The 26,334-nt window shown below is 42.6% G+C and overlaps 1 protein-coding gene across 2 annotated transcripts in view; it reads left to right on the plus strand.

Moving 5' to 3' along the window:
* The window catches only part of LOC117356515 (ribonuclease H1-like), a 112,261-nt gene that overhangs the window by 50,433 nt on the left and 35,494 nt on the right, over positions 1-26,334 (plus strand). For both annotated transcript variants that reach the window (XM_033935802.1, XM_033935801.1), the window contains exons 5-6: positions 1,961-2,060; positions 15,381-15,435. In XM_033935802.1, the coding sequence (XP_033791693.1) occupies positions 1,961-2,060; positions 15,381-15,435 (155 nt within the window). The remainder of the gene's footprint in view (positions 1-1,960; positions 2,061-15,380; positions 15,436-26,334) is intronic.

Consider the following 26,334-nt stretch of genomic DNA (forward strand, 5'->3'; position numbering starts at 1 on the left):
CCTTTCTCTGTCTGCAGGGTGCTTTTATTTTGTTCTGCTACCAGCTGGTACGGTCCTTTGATCCGTGTCTCACGGGGGTGTAGTGGTTAGAGCAATAGCCTTAGCACCCTGTAGCTGTGGGTTCAGATCTTACCTTATCCATTGTGACCCAGGCCAAATCACCTTTATCCTACACTGATCCAGGTGCATTAAAGACACAGCATCACACTTCTGGTGAGGGTCGGGCAAGTCTTCGGACTTTTCTGGTCGGTCTAGTAGACACTTTTACTCTTGTCCACTGGACGCTGGTGGATTTCTATGACATACAGTGGTGCCTCACACAACGAACTTAATTCGTTCCAGGAGCAAGTTTGTTATGCGAAAAGTTCGTTATGTGAAACGCGTTAAGCGCAGTGACTAACGATTGCCTGCAGTGCCTGCGCGGAAGGATGCAATACATCGGCAGCGATCGTGGAAGCTCGGGCGACTTCGTTGTGTGAAACGAAGTTCGTTGTATGAATCATGACATGAAGTTAGTTGTGTGCAGCGTTCGCTGTGCGAGGCGTTCTTTATGCGAGGCACCACTGTACTTTTTGAATAGCCTGGATAGATTCTTTCAGCTACCATGGACCTATTCAAGTGATCTTTGGGTGGAGGGGTTATGTTCCTCTCCATTGTCATGTCAAACTGGGTTACATCAGGTCTTTTAGCAGTTAACGTTGAGTCATGGTGACATAGGGGGGCATTGGCTCTGGCTGGGCATTTTTTCGTTTGTTACCCTATTAGTCATTTCTCTCTCTCTCTCTCTCTCTCTCTCTCTCTGTCTCTCTGTCTCTGTCTACAGGTCCTGTTTACAATCTTTTCTTTCTTCCAGTCTCAATTTATTTTATTTTTTTCAACTTGATAGACCCATCCTAGGTTTGGGCACAAACTGTTTTCTAGTATGGCTTTGCCATAGGCTAGGACCATTTCCAGATATATTCAATATCCAGGAGCTTTGTATGGAGCTTTGGAGTCACGAAAGCCTGGTGCTTTTTTTAATGTTTGGGTCCTCATAGGGTTACCAGATATCCAGGAAAATCTTGACATGTCCTCCTTTTTAGAGGACTGTCTGGATGGATTTCCAAAACCCAGCAGTTGTCCGGGTTTGGAAGGCCCTGCGCTCAGGGCCGTGTCTGAAGGGCCTCCGAGCATGCACGGATGCGACACAGTGATGTCGCACGCATGTGGGGCAGAATAGGGCGGAGCTACGTCTGTTGGTTTGGGGTTTTTTAATTAAGAAATCTGGTAACCCTAGGTCCTCATCTCCTAACTTTGGACTCGGTAATAAACACATTAACGGGATAGCTTCATCATCCCTCTCTACAGTTTCCTCTGTACTGCTGCAGTTTCATCCTTATGCTCCTGGAATCACAGCTCATTTCTCATGCTCCAGCACTCCTCCTTTTCCCTCTGGTGGGCATCTCTTTTTATTTTGTCTCCCACCATTGCAATACTTACCACCATATTAGGAGTCATGCTTATTGCAGCTTGAGTTACATTGCATACAAAATTCTTCATGTTCATTTTTCGATGGCCATGTAAGTGACATGGATCTGCTCCCCTCACTTCTCCCTTTTTCTACTGCCTGCTTCACCAATTATCTCCTTCCTAGAGATGTGAGCTGGCTAATTTTTATTCAGCCCCACACCAATCCATCTGACCTGGCCTTTGATGTTATTTCCACCCTTCTCCCTTAGTTGGACATAAAAGAGTTATAAATAAAACAAACTTAATTCAAATCTGAGATCCAGTGCATATTGTAATGATCATGGCATATTGGACTGGTGAGGGAGCTCTGGGCCTATTTATCATAAATTGATTGCACGGAGGATTAAAATATCTGTAGAGAAGGGGAGAGTTTTTATACCAGGTGAGGGGGTGGGGGAAGAATGTGTTTTCCAGTATTTATGATGCTGGTTTTGAATCTTACACTTTGTAGGAGACTCGGCAGTTGTGTACACAGATGGCTGCTGTTCATGCAATGGCCGGAAAAAAGCACGTGCTGGAATAGGTGTCTACTGGGGACCAGGCCATCCACTGTAAGTTAGATTCAGATATCTTTACTGGCAATGTACTTAAAAAAAACAAATAAACTGTCAAAGTAATATATAGAAGGAGTAATTTTTACAAGGCATTTTCCACTTGTAAAGCTTATTTTATAAAATAGTCTTAGATATACATGTGTTTGGAACATTTTTATAAGCACCCTGTTATTAAAATACCTTCCATATATAATTGGGAGAAATTATTTTTACATTATAGTGAATCTTAAGGAAATCAGAGGGTAAAGAAATACCAATAAACAGGATAGTTTCTAGATTCTAGTGCGGGTAAATATTATCTCGAGCATAATGGCAGGATACAACATAAAGCAGCAAAATAATCTTTTTTTTCTTGTACAGTCTCGCTTTATTCTGGGACCAGTGGGTTATTTCTGTCTACCTGCAAGAACTTAAGATCACATATAACAGAACTTGTTCAGTAAATGTTTCAAGCCTATAACTGAACTCTCAGATCCCTGCTCTGGAAAATCATCAAAGATTTCTGTCCAGAAATGCAGGAGAAGGTATCATTCATCGAGTTCGTTATAAATAATAAACTGGTGCAATAACGTGTGTTAAACAAAACATCCAGTGAACAAATCAATAAATAAAATAATCACACTTATTTTGTTACTAATGGTAAAAATTTTCAAGTGCTGATATCAAAAACCCTACGGGGACCCGTTTCACCATTTGTGGCTTCCTCAGGGGTCAAAATCTATAACAAAGAGATAAAGCATAAGCAACTTAGAACACTTTAAAACATTCACATAATGCATAAGATGGAAAACTTGTGGCCTGACTTAAATGTAAAAGAAAGACCAAAAACTTACGGTACAGCTCTACTCTGTTGAAAAGGAAAAATTGCGCTGACAGCTGGCAGAACGCCAGCGCATGCGCTTTTAATAGGTGTCTCAGCTGTCACATACGCTGACACATACGTGCGACGTAAGCTATACAAATAAATAGGGAAAAAATTCTTAAAGAAAAGGTGTCCAATCTATAGAGGTGTTCAGTCCTGCAGGTTTCATGGTATTTAATTTGTAGATCCATCATATTTCCCTTTGTGCTAGGCGTCTTTTCCTATCACCACCCCGTACACTAGATGTTACTCTGTCAATACAGAAATAACCTACTAGTCCTAGAATAAAGTGTGGATGGATTTACAAGAAAGAAGATTAGCAAAGGTAAGAACCTAATCTTTCATTCGCCTGCTTCCACTAAGATGCACATCTTTACTGAGATTTATCAACTGACTATCTTAATAATGTTTCAGTCATTTTTAAGGAAAGATGAAAATTAAGTTAGGTTGTTGATTAAAGGTTATTTATAATCAAGTTTCGTGAAAAGGGCAGAGGTTTTAGCTTGGTCCTACTTGGACCGCACAAAGGGCCCTTTGGCGTGTCCCTTCGGCAATGCCTGCCTGACATGCAGCCCTTTAAAGGGCTGCTTAATCAGGCCCAGGAGGTAGTAGGTGGGGCCTTAGATCAGCTGAGAATCCTCTAGTGGAGAGATGAGGGACAATCAGCTGACTCCCTCCCTCCTCTCTATGCTGAAATCAGAATGACCGGTAGGTTGTTTGGTTTTTTTGTTTGGTTGGGTTTTTTTCAAACAAAGCTTAAAGGGCTGCTTACTTTATGGAGAGGGTGGTTGATGCCTGGAATGTGCTCCTGAGGGAGGTAGTGGAGAGGAAAACGGTGACTAGTTCAAAAAAGCATGGGATGAACACAGAGGATCTCTAATCAGAAAATAATGGGTATATATTGAAGAACTAAAGCCAGTACTGGACAGACTTGCACTGTCTGTTCCATATGGCTATTCAGTTGAGGATGGGCTGGGGAGAGCTTTGACGACTGGGATGGTTTAGATGGGCTGGAGTGAGTTTTGATGGAGACTCCAGTAGATGGAACCTAAAAACACTACTGGGCAGAGCTTTGTGTTTTTGGCCCAGAAATATAAAAAGGACAATTTAAATTAAATCATTAATGTATAGAACGTGTACAGTTGGGCTGACTGGATGGACCATTCAGGTCTTTTATCTGCCTTCATTTGCTATGTTTTTAAAAAGGATCAGACTTTTTTTTTTTTTTTAATCTTTATTCATTTTTAAATCTTACATCAAGTGAATTATAAATAATACAACAATTTTCAGAAATCACTTGTAAATACAATCATATATTCTTATGATATAAAAAAATAAATACCCCCCCTATTATCAATATTCCCATGACCATATAATACATTTCCCCCCCCCACCCTAACCCAAATATAAACTAACCATGTGCTTAAGACATCTGATCATTAGAGTAAGTAATCAATGGTCCCCATATTTTTTTAAAAGAATTAAATTTTCCTTGTAACGCTATCATCTTTTCCATCTTGTATATGTGACAAATTGAATTCCACCAAAATGTATAATTTAACTTAGTATAATCTTTCCAATTTTGAGTAATTTGTTGCATGGCGACCCCTGTCAATATTAGTAAAAGCTTGTTATTATTAGCAGAAATTGGGCTCTGAACTCTCATTGCTGTACCAAATAATATAGTATCATAAGAAAGTCCGAATAAAAAAAAGAAAACTGGTCTTAGGGATATTTGGAGTATTGAGATTGGACAGACAATTTCTGCCTCTCAGTGGCCACGGTTTTGGTCTTGGAGATTAAAGTCTACAAGGTCAGCATCTATGAGTCAAACTTGGTTATTTTTGTTACATAGAGTTTTTTGGACCCCTACATGTTTACAGAAGTTAGATAATACTAGATCCAATAGATGCTGGCATTGTAGATTAGAAGTAGGGACTTTAGATCATTTAATTTTCTTTTGTCCATGTGTAAATACCTTTTGGAAATTAATTTGGCCCCAAATTAATAAATTATTAGAAGACTCTGAGAAAGCTGATATGAGGAGAGTCCTCCTACATTATCTAAGGGTTACCAATGAGTTCCGATTAACCATTTGTTTATGCTTACCAGTCAGGCTAGACACAGTAGACCAGCGGTGTCCTAGACTACCATTTTGAGATGGATTCACATGGCCATCTCATCAGCATATTTTGCCTGTGGTAGACAATTGCTAGTCTCCTTGGAAGCATGATCAACAAGAAATGTGACTTCTTCGTGGGCAGAAGCTTGGGCAATTTCTCCCAAGGAGATTTTTAGAGCAGTGACCTGGTCCATACTGCATACTTTTCAAAGTTCTATAGAGTGGATGTGGCAGCATAGGAGGACACACTGTATTTGGATCCTCAGTGTTACATTCAGGCGCAGAGATTCTGGGACTGCTTTTGTATGTCCTTACTGTCCAGAATTACACACCTATTTCATTAGAAAAAGAGATTAGGTTCTTATCTTGCTAATATCTTTTATCCCAGGACAAGCAGGCAGCATATTCTCTACATGTGGGTGACGTCACCGACGGAACCCCCTAGCGGACGTTTTCGCAAACAGACTTGCTTGAAGAAGTTCAAGCTTGCGATTGGCCCACGCATGCGCGCGTGCCCCTCCTACCCTGCCTAGGGCATGCATCTCCTCAGCGTGTCCTCAGTTCAATGTTTTCTGCGGAGCCAGAAGCACTGCTCCCTTGCTAAGCGCAGTCTCGTTGTCCCTCTTGCACCGCGTCTTCCTTTTTTTATTTTTGTTCAAGTCGCTGTGCTCGCGTCTTTATTATTTTTCATTTTTTCGTGGTTTTTGAACGGGTTCCTGGTCCTTGCCTGGCCTCGCAGGGCCGAAACCATGTTTTGTCTTGTCCCGGCCTCGTTCTGGTTTCAGGAACTGCACCCAGTGTAACCGGGTTATCTCCATCACCGACCCCCATCGTTGGTGTGTTGAGTGCCTGGGTGCTGAGCACTGTCCTGAGTCATGTCCCCGTTGTGCGACTCTTTAACCGCGGGCTCTTCGTAGATGGGTGGCCAAGATTCCCCAACTCTTTGGCCCCATGGATCCTGCAGAGCAGGCCTCGAGCTCAGCCTCGGCACCCTTGTTGGATGCCTCGGCCTCGAAGTCCTCGGCTCCTTCATTGGGGTCTTCAGCCTCAAAGGCTCTGGCCTCGGCTTCTTCTGCTGCTCCGGCCTCAGGTAAGTCTCCTCTTTCCTCAGGTGTGCCGGCAAAGAAACCTTCCTCTGAGTCTCATGTCAGCTCCACCTCATCGTTATCTTCGAGACATCACTCTAAGCGTGCCTCCTCTTGTAGGGAATACTCTTCCACGAGGTCGCCCCGAAGGAGCGCACTGCTGCACCTCCGACTAACCTTCCTTTGGTCTTGGACATGCTTAAGGCTATCTTACCACGCAACTTTCCTCGGTGGTGAGCCAACTGGTCCCGAACTCGACGTCTGCGGCCTCGACCCAGTCGCGGTCTGCCCAGCCTGAGTGTCCCCGTGATTCTCGAGGCGCCACCCATAGGGTGCATCCGGTTACCTCGAGTGATTCTTCCTCCCCTGAGGTGCCAAGGATTCTTCGGGGGTCCCGGCAAGGAACCTGTGTTTCCCCCACTGTGTGGACGGGGCTTGCCTCTTCTAAGAAGCCCCGGTCTTCCCTGCTTTGTCGGGGCAGGTCTCCGACCTCAAGGCCGTCTACTCACATGCTAGTCCTCGAATTGGACTCTAGTGTTTCTTCCTCCTCGCACCGCTTACCGGCTTCTAAGGGACCTTCTTCGAAGCCTGTTGGGGAATTCTTCTATGCCCCATCTTCTCCAAAACTTTCTCTGCAGTTTCCTCAGACTCCGGGGTCTTCTCCGGTCTCCTTGCCTCGGGGCCGTTCTTCGACGCCCCCTGCGCGCCTTAGTCGGACCTCTTCGGTCTCCCATTCCCGGAACTCTGAGGCTCCGGCTTACTATTCCAGGGAACTTTCTCCCTTGTTCTCGGCTGCGCCCCGTTCTCGATCGAAGTCTCCTTTGGTGGATGGCGCCTCTTCTCAGACCACCTCTCTGATATGGGCAGAGCTCTGAACTGGGATCTTAAGTCCGACACTCCCTTTACCAGGAATACCTGGCGGAACTGGGAATTGACAATGTGCCTCGTGGGGCTCTACGCCTTCCTGTGCTTCAGGTTCTTTGGCAAATGTTTCTCCAGAACCTGGAAACTCCTATGCTATCACTGTTGTCCTCTCCAAGTTGGAGTCCCGTTACCGGACTACCCCGGTTAAGGGTTTTGAGGGTGCTTAGCTTTCCCATCAGTCTTTGGTGGTTGAATCTTCCTTGAAGAAGTCTAATCCTTCAAAGGTCTATGCTGACGTCCCATCTGGCAGATAGGGCCGTACGATGGACAAATTTGGTTGCCGCCTCTATCTGAAATCGATGATGGCGAACCGTGTCCTTAACTACAGCTTCTTCTTCACGTCCTACCTTCGGGTCTGTGTTGATGCCCTCTGCTCGCTCCGGGAGGTCTTGCCAGGGCCTCGGCGTCGGGAGTTTTGTCTCTTGGTGGAGACACTCTCCCAACTCCACCTGTATATGTTTCAGGCCTCTTACGACGCCTTTGAGCTGTCCTCGAGAGTCACTGCTTTTGCGATCGCTATGCGTCACCTCGCTTGACTCCAACTTGTGGATATGGATCCGAATCTTCAGGATCGTCTTGCCAATCTCCCATGTGTGGGTCATGAGCTCTTTGATGAGTCCATTGAGGCAGCCACGAAGCGCCTCTCGGACCACGAGCAGTTCTTTGCGTCTTTGGTGAAGCTTAAACCTAAGGCCCCCTCCAGCTCGCCAATATAAAATTCCTCTCCGGAGGTATCAAGTTTCAAGTTTTTTAATAAATTTGATAAATCGCCTATTAGAATCACTAAGCGATATACAAAATCAAAATAGAACATAATAAAAAGAAACAAACATTTAACAATGTACTTTCATCAAAAACAAACATGAATTGGGAGGGAAAGGATAAAAGTTACAATTTTCAATTTAGGGTAGAAGAAATGGAAAGAACACAAGGGCAAGGGGAAGTTTAACCACAGCATAATTTGGAATCTCACTAAACATTTAAATATTAAAGGCGTCTTTAAATAAATAAGATTTTAAAAGTTTTTTTGAATGTTATAACGTCTTTTTCGATTCTAATGTATTGTGGCAGGGCATTCCACCATTGAGGTCCCATCACAGAGAATATGTTAGCTCTTCTTGTACCAATAATTTTCAGAGAGGGAACTGTGAGGAGGTTTTGACCAGAAGAGCGTAGTGAGCGTTGAGAATTGTGGGGTATTAATAGTCTAGATATAAATTGAGGTTCGTCGAAGGCTAAAGTTTTAAAGATGAGCAGTATTATTTTAAAAGTGATTCTATGACCAATTGGAAGCCAGTGAGCATTTATTAACAATGGTGATACATGATCGTATTTCCTAGCATTATATATTAATTTAATGGCAGTGTTTTGTATCAACTGAAGTCTCCTTTTTTCTTTCTGTGTAATGTTAAGGAGAAGTGCGTTACAGTAGTCGAGTTTTGCTATGATTAACGAATGAATTAATACTTTGATAGAATTTGGGCTCAGAAATTTGGCGATCGAACGGATCATACGTAGTTTGAAAAAGCAATTTTTAACAGTGAGAGAAATATGATTGTGGTAGAGCAATTTGTCGTCGATTACTACTCCAAGGATTTTAACTGTGGAGACTAGATTTAGTGGAATATTATTGAGGGTGAATGAATTTATCAGAGTTATGTCTTTTCTCCAGGTGAATAACATTGATTTAGTCTTATTTATGTTGAGAGCCAATTTGTTTATATTAAGCCAGTTTTGTATTATTTCCAGTTTGTGATTAATGGATATAATTTCATTATTGTTTTTTGGGTCAGAAATCCACTCCTGCTTTCTCTAGGCCTCCTTCGAAACGGCTTCCTCAGCAGCAACATTAACCTAAGACTCAGACACCGGCCCAGTCGTAGCCTTCGAGCTCCTTTCCTCATGGTGCTGTCCCCGCTTCCCATCGGGGATTGTCTCCATCATTTCTTTCCCTGGTGGGCGACTTTTACAACCGACAGTTGGGTGCTGTCGATCATCCGAGAAGGGTATTCCTTCCACTTCAGTTCTATGCCCCCGGATCTACCTCCAGAAGTGTTTCCTTCTGCTCAGGCCCTTCTTCGCCTTCGGGCGATCGAGGAAGTTCCCCTGGACCAGTGGAATTCCAGGTTTTACTCCCGGTTCTTCCTGGTGCCCAAGAAAACGGGGGATCTGCATCCGATACTGGATCTCCGGGCTCTGAACAAGTTTCTGGTACAGGAGCGATTCAGAACGCTCACCCTTCCCACGTTGTATCCCCTCTTGGATGAGGGGGACTGGCTGTGCTCCCTGGACCTCAAGGCCTACACGCACATTCCAATTCACCCGACCTCTCGCCGGTATCTGAGATTCCGGGTGGGGGATCTCCATCTTCAATATCGTGTTCTTCCCTTCGGCCTGGCGGCCTCTCCAAGGGTTTTCATGAAGTGTCTAGTTGTGGTGGCTGCGGCACTGCACTTTCGTGGCCTGCAGGTGTTTCCTTACTTTGATGACTGGTTGATCAAGGTGTCCTCTCGCGCCGAAGTTGTGCGAGCAACGGAACAGACGATCTTGCTCCTTCAGAGTCTCGGCTTCGAGGTGACTTTTCCAAAGTCTCATCTCTGCCCGACCCAGTCTCTTGAGTTCATTGGAGTGGTCCTCGACATGGTGTGGCTCCGCTCCTTCTTGCCTCAGCCTCGTCAGGAGTCCCTTCTACGGCTGTGCTGTATGGTGACCCATCTGCACTTGGCTCCGGCTCGGCTCCTGATGGTCCTCCTGGGCCATATGGCCTCCACGGTTCACGTGACTCCTTTTGCTAGACTTTGCCTCCGTGTTCCTAAATGGACTCTAGCGTCTCAGTGGAACCAAGTTCGAGATCCTCTCTCTCGACACATTGTCGTGACTCCTTTGTTGAGGAAGTCTCTCCGTTGGTGGATGCTCTCTTCCAATCTTTTCAAAGGTTTTCTGTTCCACGCCCCTCCTCCGCAGATGGTCCTCATGACGGACTTGTCAACCTGTGCTTGGGGGGCTTATCTGGACGGTCTGCGCACTCAGGGCCTCTTGTCTCGTTCCGACCGCCTTTGTCACATCAATCTTCATGAGCTTCGAGCGATTTTCCTTGCTCTGAAAGCCTTTTCTCACCTGCTTCACGACCGTGTGGTGCTGGTTCGCACAGACAACCAGGTCGTCATGTATTATCTCAACAATCAAGGGGGCACAGGGTCGTGGTCCCTCTGCCAGGAGGCGCTGTGGTTCTGGGAATGGGCCATCCATCGCAACATATTCATTCGAGCTGTCTACATTCAGGGCCAACAGAACTGTCTGGCGGACAAGTTGAGTCATCTACTGCAGCCTCACAAGTGGTCACTCCATGCTGTAACTCTGCGACAGGTGTTTCCGGGGGACTCCGGAAGTGGATTTATTCGCATCCCCCCCTCAATCACAAGTTGCCCCGCTTCTGCTCCAGGGTTTACACCCCTCTCAGGATCGAGGCGGATGCTTTCCTTCCATTCCCTCTGATTCTGAAGACTCTCGTCAGGCTTAAGTCCACGCATGCAACTATGATTCTGATTGCTCCTCGGTGGCCCCGACAGCCGTGGTTCTCCCTTCTGTTACAACTCAGTTCCAGGGAGCCTCTTCCTCTGCCTATTTTTCCTTCTCTGCTTATGCAGAGTCAGGGTTCTCTGCTTCATCCCAACCTCCAGTCTCTGTACTTAACAGCTTGGTTCCTCAAGACTTAATGCCCTCGTTCCAGTTATCCCAGCCTGTGCTGTATATCCTGGAAGCGTCTCAGAAGGAGTCCACTTGCTAATGTTACCATCAGAAGTGGACCCGCTTTTCTTCCTGGTGTGCTACTCGGCAGCTGGAGCCACTGTCCGCCTCCTTGTCTGCTGTCCTGGATTATCTGTTTCACTTATCTGGCGCTGGGCTCAAGTCCTCTTCGGTTCGAGTCCACCTTAGTGCCATTGCTGCTTTGTATCAGTCGATCGACGGGAAGCCTATCTCTTTTCATCCTGTGGTTTTCCGCTTCATGAAAGGACTTTTCCACGTTCATCCGCCCCTTAAGCCTCCTCCGGTTGTTTGGGATCTAAACGTGGTCCTTGTACAATTGATGAAATCCCCGTTCGAGCCGCTAGCGCGGGCTCACTTGAAGTATCTTACTTGGAAGGGTGTGTTTCTTATTGCTCTCACTTCTGCCCGTGGGGTCAGTGAGCTTCAAGCCTTGGTTGCGGACCCACTTTTCACTGTCTTCCATCATGGTTCTCCATACCCATCCTAGGTTCTTGCCTAAGATTGTTTCTGATTTTCACATCAACCAATACATTGTTCTTTCTGTGTTTTTTCCGAAGCCCCATTCCTATCCTGGGGAAGTGGCTCTCCGTTCTCTTGATTGTAAGCGTGCGCTGGCCTTCTACTTGAAGCGCACCGCTCCTTACCGTACTGCTCCCCAGCTATTCGTTTCTTTCAATCCCAATCACTTGGGTCACTGTTTCTAAGCGGATCATTTCTAACTGGTTGGCCGCTTGTATCTCTTTCTGTTACGCTCAGGCTGGTCTCTCCCTTCCGGGTCGAGTCACAGGCCACAAGGTCCGAGCGATGGCGACGTCTGTTGCTTTCCTCCACTCGACTTCCATCGAGGAAATCTGTAAAGCTGCCACTTGGTCCTCGGTTCATACATTCACCTCGCATTACTGTCTGGATGCTTTCGCCAGGCGTGATGACCGCTTTGGCCAGTCTGTTTTACATCATCTGTTATCCTAATTTGCCAACTTTCCCTCCATCCCATTATAGTTAGCTTGGAGGTCACCCACATGTAGAGAATATGCTGCCTGCTTGTCCTGGGATAAAGCACAGTTTACCGTAACAGGTGTTATCCAGGGACAGCAGGCAGATATTCTCGCATCGCACCCACCTACCTGTGGTTAACTTCTTTGCTTGCTATCTGAACTGAGAACACGCTGATGAGATGCATGCCCTAGGCAGGGCGGGAGGGGCTCGCGCGCATGCGCGGGCCAATCGCAAGCTTGAAGTTTTTCAAGCAAGTCTGCTTGAGAAAACGTCCGCTAGGGGGCTCCGTCGGTGACGTCACCCACATGTAGAGAATATCTGCCTGCTGTCCCTGTTATGGTAAGTAGTTGTGCTTTCTAGTAGATAGGTATGTCATTCTGAAGCCTCCATATCAGTTATTTCTCCACCTGCCTAGTCTCTCAGTCAGACGGTTCAAGTCAAAGCTGAGATTTTAATGTATTGTTATAGCACATTGGGGAATGTTTCTGATTAAATATGGTTATTCTGATGTTTGGATTGTTCCATTGCCATGTTTAACATGTTTGTTATACTTTCCGAGCAAAGCAGCACTGTGTATCAGTCTCCCTGTACCCCTCCTTATGTGTATCTATATAGGGCTATCACCTGCTTTGGTACAAACTGAAGGGAGCAGCAGAACCTTTGATAGAAGGAGGAGAAGTTGAAAAACCTACAGTGGATTCCTTCTGCATGGCTTGCGAGACTACCCTACGGTCCAGAATGACTCACCTATCTACTAGAAAAGATATTAGCAAGGTAAGAACCTAGGGCCAGATTCTCTAAGCTCTGAAGCCTTGGTAAAAAAAATATTGTGGTAGGAGGGACTTTTGTTTTACTGGCAATTCTCAGCACAATAGCATGCAAATTATATGTGGAAAATAGCCAGTAAAAGAAGGGGAAAAGTTGTGCTTAGAAGAAAAATTGATAGCACAGCTCCTCCTGCCTGCCTTGTCTGCCTGTCAAAAAAAAAAAATGAAAAAAAGCAGCACCTGCTTTTCCTGCCTGAACCGGCAAGCAGGAAGAGGAGGGGCTGTGTTTTGTTTTTTTAATGGGCACAGCTGTTGTGTGTGTGCACAGCAAACACACAAGGGCTGTGCCTATAACACCCCCCACCTGACAGCCTGTTGGTCTAGTGGTCCATTTCTCCCGCTGACTCCCCTGGCAGCAAGCTCCCATCCCTGACAACCTTCTACCTTACAAGCCTGGTGGTCTAGTGGGCCATCCCTCCCGAAAGTCTCCCACAGCCCCCACCACACAAGCCTGATCATCTAGTGGGTCATCCCCCCCTCCAAAACCCCCCTTTCACCTTCTTTAGAAGACTGGCAGGAAGGGTACTCACTCCCTCCTGCTGACAGGCTTTCTCCTTCCAGGTGCATCCTGGGGTGCACTGGGGAGGGGCCTAAGGCCCTCATTGGCTCGGGCTCCTAAGACCCTGCTATGAGAGGGGCCTGGGCCAATCGAAGTTTTAGGCTTCTCCCTCCCAGTACATCTCAGGGTGCATTGGGAAGGGGCCTAAGGCCATGATTGGCCCAGCTGCCTAAGGCCCCTCCTATAGAAGGGTCTTAGGTGCCTGGGTCAATCAGGGCCTTAGGCCCCTTGCTTGGTGCATCCCAGGATGCACCGGGAAGGGAAAGGCCTTCCATTTTGAAGAGGCAGGCCTGCCAGCAAGAGGGAGGGAGGGAGTGAGCACCCTTCTTGCTGGCCCTCTAAAAAAGGTACGAGGGGTATTCGTAAGGGGGGTGGGACAACCCACTAGACCACCAGGCTTTTGTGGTGGGGGGTTGTGGGAGACTGTTGGGTGGAGGTGCTTGTGCCAGGGATGGCCCACTAGACCACCAGGTATGTGTGGTGAGGGACTGTTGGGAGGGCAGTTTACTGTCGGGGGAGGGGGGGTTATAGGTGCAGCTTTTGTGTGTGTGCTATGCACACACAACAGCTGCACCCATTAATGAAAGCCTGCGGCAGGAAGGAGTGGGCATTCCTCCTGTCATTCTTCCACATGGGGTGGGGGAGACAATGGAGGGGCACTAGATCACCAGGCGTTTTTGGGGCTCCATTTAGGAGAAATCGGGGTCATTCGAGGTGGCAGGTCTGGGCTGTCGCAGCCTTACTTTCCTGTCAGTGCCTGAGCCAGTCAGTGCTCAGGCACTGACAGGAAAGTAAGGCTGCAATAGCTCAGACCCTGCTGGTAAATATCAACCTCGATTCCTCATAAATGGAGGGGCATTCCTTTTTAAGAATTACCCAGAGGTCATCATAATATTCATGACCTCATTAGACTACAGTTTTAATATTAATGACCTAATTGTACTACATTTGCATAGTACAATCAGAGGCTGCTAGAAGCGTGGAAAACACGATGAGCCGTTTTAATAATCGTGCGGTAAAATCCATGCGTTTAACAATGGTTTATCACCATTGTTAAATGCATAGTTACTTTAGAGAAATGGCTTCCTAATCTCTGTATTTTTATACTATTTGTATCTGTCCATTTGGTTCTTCACTTTTTGTTTTCCCTGGGTTGTTGTGACATTGCAGAAACAGCTTCATGACTCCTGGCAAAGAGGGTGTCGTCATAGTGGGCAACAGTGACATCTAGTGGTTGTATTGAGGACCATGATTGTAGAGTTCCCAAAGGATCCTAGGGCTGATGCAGAAAGCTACTGTGGTTAACTAGTGTTCTACATGCATGTTTGTGATCACATGATGCAGAAAGACATTTGCTGTGACAGTATTTTAAACTAACTTTTTATTAATAAGCCCAACTTACTGTGACAGTTTAACATGGACATGCTACATTAAATGAATGGTAATGAGGTCTTTAGATATTTCTCTGCAATGCTTAGAAGTAAATAGGAGGTTTTAATGCATGCACAGGTAACAGCTTTGAATACACATCCAAACAAAAATAAGAAAGGCAACACTCATCTGCGCATGAACATGAATGTTGTTCTGCACATAAATGTCTTGCAAAAATTAAATGTGCAAGAAATGTTTGAAACTAATATTTATGCATAGAACATTTCAGTTCATGCGCAAACGTGTGCTAGCACTTTTGTGTTGTTTGAACATAAACATCATGAAGAAACCACCTTTATACTGCAGAACACTTATGTGTTTGTGTTTTCATATGCTTCTCCTGATTAGCTCAGCAGCTTGTGCACTTGAAATTTACATACCATTAGCTTAATTGCTGCAAAATATTTTCTTGTTAATCTTGAGGTAGAAGCCATGCACTCAGCTGTTGGTGTGTGTCTTCTGCATGGCTTTCTGCATCAAACCCTTAGTGCCTGGCTTCCTAGTTGAAGACTCGGTGCAATGACTATACTAAAACAAGTTGGAAAGGGATTTAAAATAGAGGAAAAATCCCTGGGTAGTTGTAAATGACAACTCAGTTAGGATACCAGTTCCCAGCCCTGTTTTTATTTAAACTGGAAGCCCAAGGGAGCAGGAAGAAACAGCTGAGTCAGTTGAAGATTGTATTGATTCATTGTTTAAATATACTGCAATAGAGCTTTACCTTTCTATTATGATTTGTTTAGAAATATAAGTGATAGACTCTCTGGAAGGCAGACTAACCAAAGAGCAGAAATACAGGTAATTAATATACTTAAGACTTTTTATGCATAAAATACTGAATATTAGTTGATATTGCATTTAAATTTAAAACTACATAAGTACCATGCTAGGCCAGACTTGATTCCAGTATCCTTGCCAACTGTGGCCAGTCTAAGTGCAAGAACTCAGCAGATCATAAGAAGAAAGCAATGCTGAGCCAGACTATGTCTATCATGCCCAGTGGTAGCCTGTCTTTGCCAGTAGCCAGCCTAGGTCAGATACTCGAAGATTTAAAAAAAGTAGGAAATACGAGACAAGATATTTAAATGACAACAGATAAAGACCAAGTTGCTCATCCTAAAAGAAGGTTACAGTCCTTAAATAGCATAGTAAATTACTACAGATGAAGATGGCCCACCAAGTCTGCCAGCAACCAGTTGTCGACTTGGAGTAGACACACTTTCAAGTGCCCATTTATTTATTTTAAAAATTTCTCTACCGTTTAAAACTAAACGGTTTACATAATTTACATACATAATTTTGTAAAAACATAATAAAACAGACACACAAACAATCATCAATCATATCTACAAACGAATAACATAGCCTTATATAATGAAAATCATGAATAATTCATCAACTGTGCAGAGAGCAAAATTATTGGCTAAAAGAGGCATCTATAAATAATTGCGTCTTGAGTAATTTTCTATACATGCCCTTTTCACTACAGTTTTGTAATTGGCCTACAAGGGAGTTCCATATTTTAACTCCTGCACAATATAAAGTCATTTTGCCAGTCTCAACAAGCCTTGAGTTAACATTTGTCTTCAGTAGAGCTAAATTCTCAGAACATAGTGATCTGTTTGGTGTATAGAAAAGTGATCATATTAGCCCTTATTACCGATCACTGCACTGGTTGCCAGTGGAGGCACGAGTAATGTTTAAATTCTCATGCCTCTATTTCAAGTCAATTTGGGGATTGGCACCTACATACCTGCTATCTCATTTAGTGTTATATAACCCCGTGAAGATAACCAGGAACTGCAACCTATTTGCTTAACCGAAGATTTTAGGTTGTAAATTTAGGTCTTATTTAGATGGGATGCTTGCTTTCCAAGCAAGCAAACAGTCCTGGTTGGGTAATTATATCAGTGGAGCCATGTTGTCCTATGGCGCTTTTAGAAAAGAAATAAAGACAATATTATTTGATAAATTATCCCTCTTTGTGTTTTGCAAGAAGGTGTGCATCCAACTTGCCCTTGAATCCTAGAATGGTGGTCTCCGCCACAACCTCCTCCAGGAGAGCATTCCAGGCGGCCACCACTCGCTGAGTGAAATAGAACTTCCTGACATTTTTCCTGGGCCTGTTACCCCTCAGTTTCAGCCCATAACCTCTTGTCCGAGTCACATTTGACAATATGAATAACAATGTTTCTTGCTCTATTTTGTCGAATCCTTTTAGTATTTAAAAAGTCTTTATCATATTCCCGCGCAGTGTTCTCTTCTCAAGGGTGAACAATCCCAGTTTTCCGAGGCGCTCCTCATAGCTCAAATTCTCCATGCCTTTCACTAGCTTCGTGGCTCTCCTCTGCACCCTCTCCAGCAGTTTTATGTCCTTCTTCAGGTAGGGAGACCAGTGTTGGTCACAGTATTCCAAGTGTGGTCTGACCATTGCTCTGTAAAGCGGCATTATGACGTCCGCCAATCTACTCGCGATTCCCTTCTTTATCATGCCCAACATCCTGTTGGCTTTCCTCCAGGAGACCCACTTATCGGCCTCTGAACATTCTAAATTTCATAAATGGCGGATGGGCCATTTACTGGAGGCACCGGCAGTTGATCGTAAGGCTGAGGTGTTGATTTTTATCCGTAAGGGCGTTACTGTGCAGGTCCGTCAGCAGTGGGTGGATCCGGGAGGCCACTGTCTTTTTGGCCCGGGTGTCCCTGGATTATCAGAAATTGCTTTTGGGTAATATTTACGCGCCTAACACTTACCGTATTTACTTGAATATAAGTCTAGACCCTCTTTTTCCCCCTAAAAAAGGAGGAAAAATGGTTGACCTGAATATGTCAGGTGGCTTAATATTCAAGTATCCTGCCCCGTCAGGCTCTGTACCCAGCCCCCTTCCTTCCTCCCCTGTCAGGCTCTGCGCCCAGCCCCCTACCATCCTCCCCTCCCCTGTCAGGCTCTGCGCCCAGCACCCTTGCATCTTCCCCTCCCCTCTCCTATCAGGCTCTGTGCCTAGCACCCTTCCATCCTCCCCTCCCCTGTCAGGCTCTGCGCCCAGCACCCTTCCATCCTCCCCTCCCCTGTCAGGCTCTGCGCCCAGCACCCTTCCATCTTCCCCTCCCCTGTCAAGCTCTGCGCCCAGCACCCTTTCATCCTCCCCTCCCCGACCCTGTCAGGCATTTCACCAGCCCCCTTCCTTCCCTCTCCCCTGTCAGACTCTGCACCCTCCCTCCCTCCTTCATAGGCTCTGCCCCCACCTCTCTCCCTGCCCTAGCCTCATACGGTACCTCATCTTGGCGATCCATGGTGGAGGTGTAGCGGGCAGGAGCGAACTTTCCAAGTTCCTGCCCTGCTGCTAACCAGCTGCCACAAGTTCCTTCGGCCGCTGAGCGATACGAGCAGGAGTGCGATTTGATGCTGCTGCTTGGTACTGAGAGGCATCTTTACTGGCTCCTGCAAATTCGAATTTGCGGGAGCCAGTAAGGATGCCTCTCAGTACCAAGCAGCAGCGCCAAATCACACTCCTGCTCGTGTTGCTCAGCGGCCGAAGGAACTCGTGGCAGCTGGTTAGCAACAGGGCAGGAACTTGGAAAGTTCGCTCCTGCCCGCTGCACCTCCACCGCGGATCGCCAAGATGAGGTACAGTATGAGGCTAGGGCAGGAAGGGATGCAGGGGCAGAGCCTTGCGGTGTCAGCCTTAAAAAAAAATTCTGGGAGGGGGCATTGACCCGAATATAAAGCGGGCCCCCCCATTTTTGGGGCAATTTTTTTTGGACCAAAAATCTCGGTTTATATTCAAGTATATATGGTAAGCTGAAAAAATGTATAGATAAGACTGTCAAGTTCTTTCTCTTTTAAAATATCATTTGTTTTGTCATGCTACTAGACCACAGTTCTTCAACCGTCGGTCCGCGGACCGGTGTCGGTCCGTAAAAAATTTGTGCCGGTCCGTGAAGGATTCGGGTCCCCGCCGCAATGAAGGCATCAGCTGACTTGCAACTTCCTGTTGCCGTCGCTGTGCCGGGACTCCTGCCGCGTATGCTTCCTGCCTTGTCTCCGCACCTCCAGATCAGCAGCGGCAGCTCTATGTGCTTTTAACTTTGGCACAAAGCTGCCCCTAAGCAGTAGTTTAACACGGTTTCATGAGGCAGCCTCGGGGCCTTTGCTAGGTCGGCCCGCTTCGATGATGCGATGTGGGCCGGCCTAGCAAAGGCCCCGAGGCTGCCTCATGAAACCGCGCTAAACGACTGCTTAGAGGCAGCTCTGTGCCAAAGTTAAAAGCACACAGAGCTGCCGCTTGCCTAAAGACTCTTGGGCCGCTGAAGGAGGGCAAAGAGCAGCTGTCCTGGAGGTTTTCCTTCCTTTCACCTTTGCAGGTCCCTTTTTTCCACTTTTTTTTTCTTCAAACGGCAACGGGCCCCAGCATCGACATCAAGTAAGTTCCACTGTTCCTTGCAAGCGGTTCTGCTCGGCCAAAGCTTCCCTTCTGACATGAGCCACCCTCAGGGGAAAGAAAGTGACCCGCAAAGGTGAGGGGGAAGGGGGGCAGATGATGGAAGTTGGGGGGGGGAGAGAGAGAAGGGGCAGATGATGGAATGGAGGAGATGAGAGAGAGAAGGGGACAGATGATGGAAGTGAGAAGAAGGGAGAGAGAGCAGAATAATAATAATAATAATAATTTATTTCTTATATACCATGAAGTTCGAAGCAGGCAGATGGATGTCAGTTGAGAGGGGAGAATGGAAGTGGGGAAAGAACACATATTGGATGGAAGGAGGAGATAAATAAAGGGGGAAGAAAATAGTAAGATAATGGAGGGGTGAGGGAAAGGGGTGACAAGCTGTGGGTAGACACAGTGAAAAGAGGGAAATAGTAAGAAAGAATTTAATTTAGATGGAGGCAGAAAATAGAGAAGGAAGACCAGAGAAGGGAAGAGAGAGCAGAGAACGATATCAGATCTGAGTGGAGGAAATGAGAAGAGAGAGATGCTAAAAACCACAGGGGGGAGGGAAGGACAGAGATGCCAGACCATGAGGGGAACAGAAGGAAGATGATAGATGCCAGACCAAATTGGAGGGGGGGAGGCAGGAGGAGAGATGGCAGGGAAAGACACAGTGAATGGAAGGGGCAGATGCTGGACTGAAGAGACAGAGGTTATCATGCCGCTGTACCGGGCCATGGTACGCCCTCAACTGGAGTACTGCGTCCAGCACTGGTCACCGTACATGAAGAATGACACAGTACTACTCGAAAGGGTCCAGAGAATAATAATAATAACTTTATTTTTCTATACCGCCATAGTCAGGCAACTTCTAGGCGGTTCACATTGAAAGAAGGCTAGACAGTCAGCGAATAGCAATAAGTCTGAATACAATACAGTAAGTCTTAATACAATACAATAAGTCTAAATAGAAAGCTTACATACTAATTGGAGTTCTATGGATAAAGAATACAATAAAGGATCTTCTTGAGGGAAGGAAAAGGCGTTTACAGAGGGGAAATCCTAGTGAGGAAGAGGACAGTTTTAGTCAATGAATTTGGCGAATAGGGCGGTTTTTTTTTTTTTAATCTTTATTCCTTTTTATTTCTTTCAACAAGTGTACAATATTATTACAATTAATTCACATAACTCACTTGACATTCTTAAACAATATTATTATACATGTTTTAATACCCCCCATCCACCTCCCATCCCTTCCCATATCAACAAAATATTTCGTCCAAACTTATACGTACTTATACATCCCTCTTTCATAATACAATTAATCTTACATTAAATCTGTCCCTCCCCCCACCCTTTCTTCCTCAAACTCTTTATTCATTTTATTATACAAAGTAATGCACAACAATATATATCTCATCATAGTACATATATCCCCTTATATTTCATAACAACATATTTCCAATAAATTTACCCTCTTTCCTTTTCTATTCATACCTATATACCATGTTTCTTATATCCATTAATCAGTTGAAATATACCGCTAGCTAACTAAATTATCCTATCCCCCCCACCCCACCCCATTTTTATAAATTATCCTCTAAGGAAAAAGAATAAATCTTAATCATTATAATAATCAATTAATGGCCTCCACACCTCTTGAAACCTTTTAAAATACCCCCTTTGTACTGCAAGAAATCTTTCCATCTTGTACATATGACAAACTGAGTTCCACCAGAAACTACAATTCAGTCTAGAACAGTCTTTCCAATTAGTTGTTATTTGCTGAATTCCCACACCAGTAAGAATCATCAATAATTTATTGTTTGCTGCAGATATTTGGCATTTGGCCCTCATACACATTCCAAAAACCACTGTGTCATAGGATAATGCCACATGACTCTCCATCAATATGTTGACTTGATCCCAGATTGATATCCAAAATGCCTGAATATATGGACAATAAAATAAAAGATGGTCTAAAGTTCCAACTTCAATTTTACAATGCCAGCATCTATTAGACTTAGAGCAATCTAATTTTTGTAATCTAGTAGGGGTCCAGAATGCTCTATGCAACAAAAAGAACCATGTTTGCCTAATAGATGCTGACATCGTACCTTTAATTCTCCAAGACCAAATACGTGGCCATTGAGATGCATTAATCTGATGCTTAATCTCAATGCTCCAAATATCTCTTAATCCATTTTTAGGCTTCTTATTCAAATAATTAGATATAATTTTATACCACTTTGCGGCCTGATGACCCAGAAAATCTGCCTGGAAACATAAGAATTCTAAGCTGTAATGATCATTTAAAGATTTCCATTCAGGGAACCCCACCTGAATAGCCTGCTTCAATTGCAACCACTTAAAACTTTGTTTTTTATTCAGACCATATTTATGTTGCAATTGTGAAAATTCAAGCATCTTACCATTATCAATTATTTCCGTTAATGATCTTATACCTGCTTTAATCCAATCTTTCCAGACAACCTTAAACCCGCCTATTTGTATCTTGGAGTTTACCCAAATAGTCTGTTGTTTCGATTTTAAAATAGAATCAGTAGTTAATTTGTCTATAAACCTTAATGTTTTCCAAGTATCCATTAATACTCTATTGTCCTTACGTATTCTAGGCACTTTTATACCAAGCAAAAGATCAAGCCTAAGTGGAAAGATAAGTGATCTCTCCATCTTTAACCACTCTGGTAATTGTTCCAAAAGCTCTGGGAGGACCCAATACATACCTTGGCGCATGATATAGGCCTGATGATACCTATAAAAATTGGGAAAATTTACCCCACCCTCCTCAATTGGTCTTTGCAAAGACACTAAAGCCACTCTTGCAATTTTACCCAGCCAAATAAATTTAACCAGAATACTATTTAATTTTTTATAGAAAGACCCCTGAAAAAACACTGGTATCATTCCCAATTGATAGCAAACCACAGGCAAAATCATCATTTTAACAGTTTGAACTCTTCCCCACCAGGACAAATGTAAAGGATTCCATTGCTCACACATCTCTGTTACTTTTTGTAATAAAATTTTTTGATTTATTCTCATTGTCTCTTCGAGTGTTTTATTCAACCAAATACCTAAGTACTTTATTCCATCCTCTTTCCATATAAAAGGGAAAGAATCAAATATACCTTTTGTACAATGCACATTTAAAGGTAAAATCTCTGATTTAGTCCAATTTATTTTGTATCCTGAGAATTTTCCAAATGTATCTATTACCTTCAGTAGACATGGAATTGTTGTTTCCGGATTCCTCAAATGAAGCAAGATGTCATCTGCATAAGCAGATACTTTATATTCCACTCCAGCACATGGAATACCCTGTATGTCCTTTGCCTGTCGAATAGCTAATAATAAGGGTTCAAGAACTATATCAAAGAGCAAAGGAGATAATGGACAACCTTGTCTAACTCCCCTCTGCAACTTAAAAGCATCTGAAATATTATTATTTATATATAAGCGAGCAGTTGGGGAGCTATACAGTGTTTGAATCATTTGTATAAATCCGGATCCAATACCAAACCACTCCATAGCTTGATACATGAAATTCCATTCTACACGATCAAAAGCCTTTTCAGCATCTAGTGATACCGAAAAAGCCGGATCATTAATTTGTTTTGTTAAATAATACATCTGAAATGCCAGTCTAGTATTATTAGAAGAGTGTCTCTGAGCAACAAATCCAGTTTGATTCATTCCTATTATATGCGGAAGAGCTTTAGCCAATCTTAATGCTAAAATCTTAGCTAATAATTTACCATCTACATTTATTAAAGATATAGGCCTGTAATTTGACACCAATGTTGGATCTTTATTTGGCTTTGGCAAAACAATAGTTAAAGATTCTGCCATAGTGCCTGATATACAACCTTTATTCAGTTGATCCTGATATAATTTTAATAAATATGGTAATAGGGAAATTTGAAATTTTTTATAAAACTCTACTGTAAATCCATCTCCACCTGGAGCGGTCCCAACTCTAAGGGATTTCAATGCCATTTGTAACTCTTTTAATGATATAGGTTTATCTAAACTTCCTTTTATATGATCAGGAACCTTAGGACCTTCAATTAAACTCAAAAAATCCAACCCATCTTTCTCTTTATTTAAATAAGACTCCGAAGAATACAGTGACTTATAATATTTTAAAAATTGTTTTAATATATTTCCAATTTGAGAATGTGAATTGCCTAACTCATCCTTAATTATGTTTATTTTTTCCTTCCTTTTCTTTGCTTTTAAATAATTTGCCAATAATCTTCCAGCCTTATTTGCACTACCATAATATACCGCTTGTTGAGCAAAAATATCTTTCCTTACTAACTCAGAGGAAATTTCATTATATTCACATTTTTTTTTTTAACAATATTTGAAATGTCTCCTGTTCCCATTTATTAACCAATTTTAATTCCAAATTTTTAATTTCTTTTTCCAAATTTACATATTGCTTTCTTAGCTGTTTCTTTTTATATGCAGAATATGATATAATTTGTCCTCTCATAGTTGCTTTGAAAGCATCCCATAAAATTCCAATCGACATTTCCTCTAAATCATTAAGTAAAAAATATTCATTAATTTTAGTCTGAAATTCTGTGCAAAATTTAGAATCAGCAAGCAATGCATTATCAAACCTCCATACCGGTTTAGAATTATCTTGATCTACTAAATTAACTTCTATCCACACACCACCATGATCAGATATTATTATTGGTTCTATGTCAGCTTTTACAACTTTCTGTACTATCTGATCTGAAACAAAAATATAATCAATTCTTGAAAATGATTGATGAACATGTGAACAAAATGTAAATTCCCGATCATTAAAATGAAGAATACGCCATATATCTTTTAAATTACATGATTGTATCAAATTATCTAACCCCATTGATTTCATAATTCTACTTGGTTTTTTATCCATTATTGGATCTATAACAGCATTGAAGTCCCCAGCCACCACTAAATTAGTAGTAGCCAGTGGTAAAATTAATTGTTGTAGAGACTTAAAGAATTCACTTTGATTCGAATTAGGGGCATATACATTTAACAACGCCATTGTATTATTGCCCATGCTCATGTCAACAAGTACCCACCTTCCTAGAGGATCTGCCTTAATCATATTAAACGTTGCTGAACATTTTTTATTTATCAATATTGCTACTCCTGCCTTCTTTTTTATCGCTGGTGCAAATAAACATTGTTTTATCCAATTATCTGACAGCTTCATAGACTCTATCCCAGACAAATGTGTCTCCTGCAGAAAACATATATCTATATTCTGTTGTTTGATATATGACATTACCTTTTTCCTTTTTACTGGGTGATTCAGGCCATTAACATTTAAAGAAAATATTTTGAAAGTCATTACACAAATAAAAATTTAATATCTAAGAATCTCCACTTCAATATCATATTATACTCCTTTTCCTTATATCCATACTGTAAATTATCTCGGTCCCCTTCCCCCCAACACCTCCCTATCTCTCTATCAACATATTTCCCCCAATTCACAAAATCTTTAATAAATACTATACCAACATCTCTTCCTCCCATTCCCCTCCCTACTCCCTCCCTTCCCCCCCCAATTAATAATGCAAACTTGGAAACGCTCATATATAATCAGGTGACAAAAAGCTCCCTTCAGGCTCTGCCATATACATCATTTATCACTCCTAATAAGCTACATTATATAATATAATATCTTTCAAATAATCTACTAAGTTCAAATTTCATTTTTTTTTTTTTTTTTTTTATGTTTTTTTTTTTATTTTTCATTTATTTATTTATTTTTTTATTTCTTCCCCTCCTTCCCCTTTTTTTTTTTTTTCCCCCCTCATTCCACCCTTTTTCCTCCATTCCCTTTTCTTCTTCCACCCTCACTCTCCTCCCCACTTATCCTTAAATTATAAAACATCTATAAATTCAGAATCTTTCCCTCACATGCCCAACAAACTCATTTTCTTATACCAATATCTTTTAATATTAAATTGAATTTACTACAAATAAATAAATCAATATTATTGTATTCCTGTGAAAACAATTACATGTTAATAAATTATTCAATTTTCTAATTGCATACCCCCTTTAATTAATCTAAAATCACCTTCTTAACCTTAAACATTAAAGTGATATTAAAATATATCATTATATATCATAAATAAACAATTTCATCAATCTTCCGCTTTGTGTAGAAAAACTCTCCAAGCATATTCAGCTTCTCCCCATCTCTTCAATTCTTCATGTCTTTATATCAGCTGCTTGTTTTAACTAATTCATCACTATTATGCATCCATTTTTATCGTTCATTCCCTTTTTTTTTCATAAAATCCCTAAACAGTTTCAGTTCCTTTAATATATTATAGTCATATAAAAGTCTGAATAAATCCAACCACACTTTCCAGTTTCATTATATTTAAATTGTCATCTATGTTTCTACAGAGTCATTCATACACTGAAGAGTCAATCCAAAAGAAATCTGATGTTCTTTGCTTTACAGTCAATTCATAGTGAAATTATTCTTAAATCCTGTTCAGATACTGCTTTATCCTTTACATCTCATACTTTCCTTGATCTTTCTTTCACTTCTTTCAAGTCACTTCTTCTTCCAAACAACTTGCATTTTTTTATAATAAGTTTATATTCTCTTTAAAATTTAGGATTTATCTGCAATCAGGCTTCTGTCTCCTTCATATTTCCAAATTCTTTTCCTTTTTTAGCGCAGTTTAAGTAATCATCCAATACAATTCTTTTTCTGTTTAAACCACCTCTTTTCCTGTAAAGTGTCCTATGCACTTAAGGAAATCTCCATCATCTACCGCCCTTTCCTTAATCTTTGAAATCATGAGTGTTTCCATTAATATAAAGTGCTCTTTGACCTCAGCTAGACTATATTCAATTCTAAAGTGTCAAGAATGTTATAAAGCTGACATCAATATATTCCAGCACTTCAAAAAGAGTCTATAGCAGGATCCTATAAATTGCTGTTTATTGCCTGGAACATCAATATCAGATAAAGGGCTGGAAATGTTACTTAAAACTGCCCTAACTTCTGTAGGGAGCCTAATTTCAACAATTAGAGCCAGTCATTCTTAGTTTATATTTAACTTTTAATATCCACCTCAATCAGAGACATCAGAATGTTCATTCACATTAATATCCCTGAGATTCATAGCATGTGGAATGATGTCATCATAGAATCCTTGCATCCACATCCTTCCATTCAGTTCCATCAGCAATTCAAATCTGTTCC

Source organism: Geotrypetes seraphini, chromosome 3 (assembly GCF_902459505.1).
Source record: "Geotrypetes seraphini chromosome 3, aGeoSer1.1, whole genome shotgun sequence".
NCBI lineage: Eukaryota > Metazoa > Chordata > Amphibia > Gymnophiona > Dermophiidae > Geotrypetes > Geotrypetes seraphini.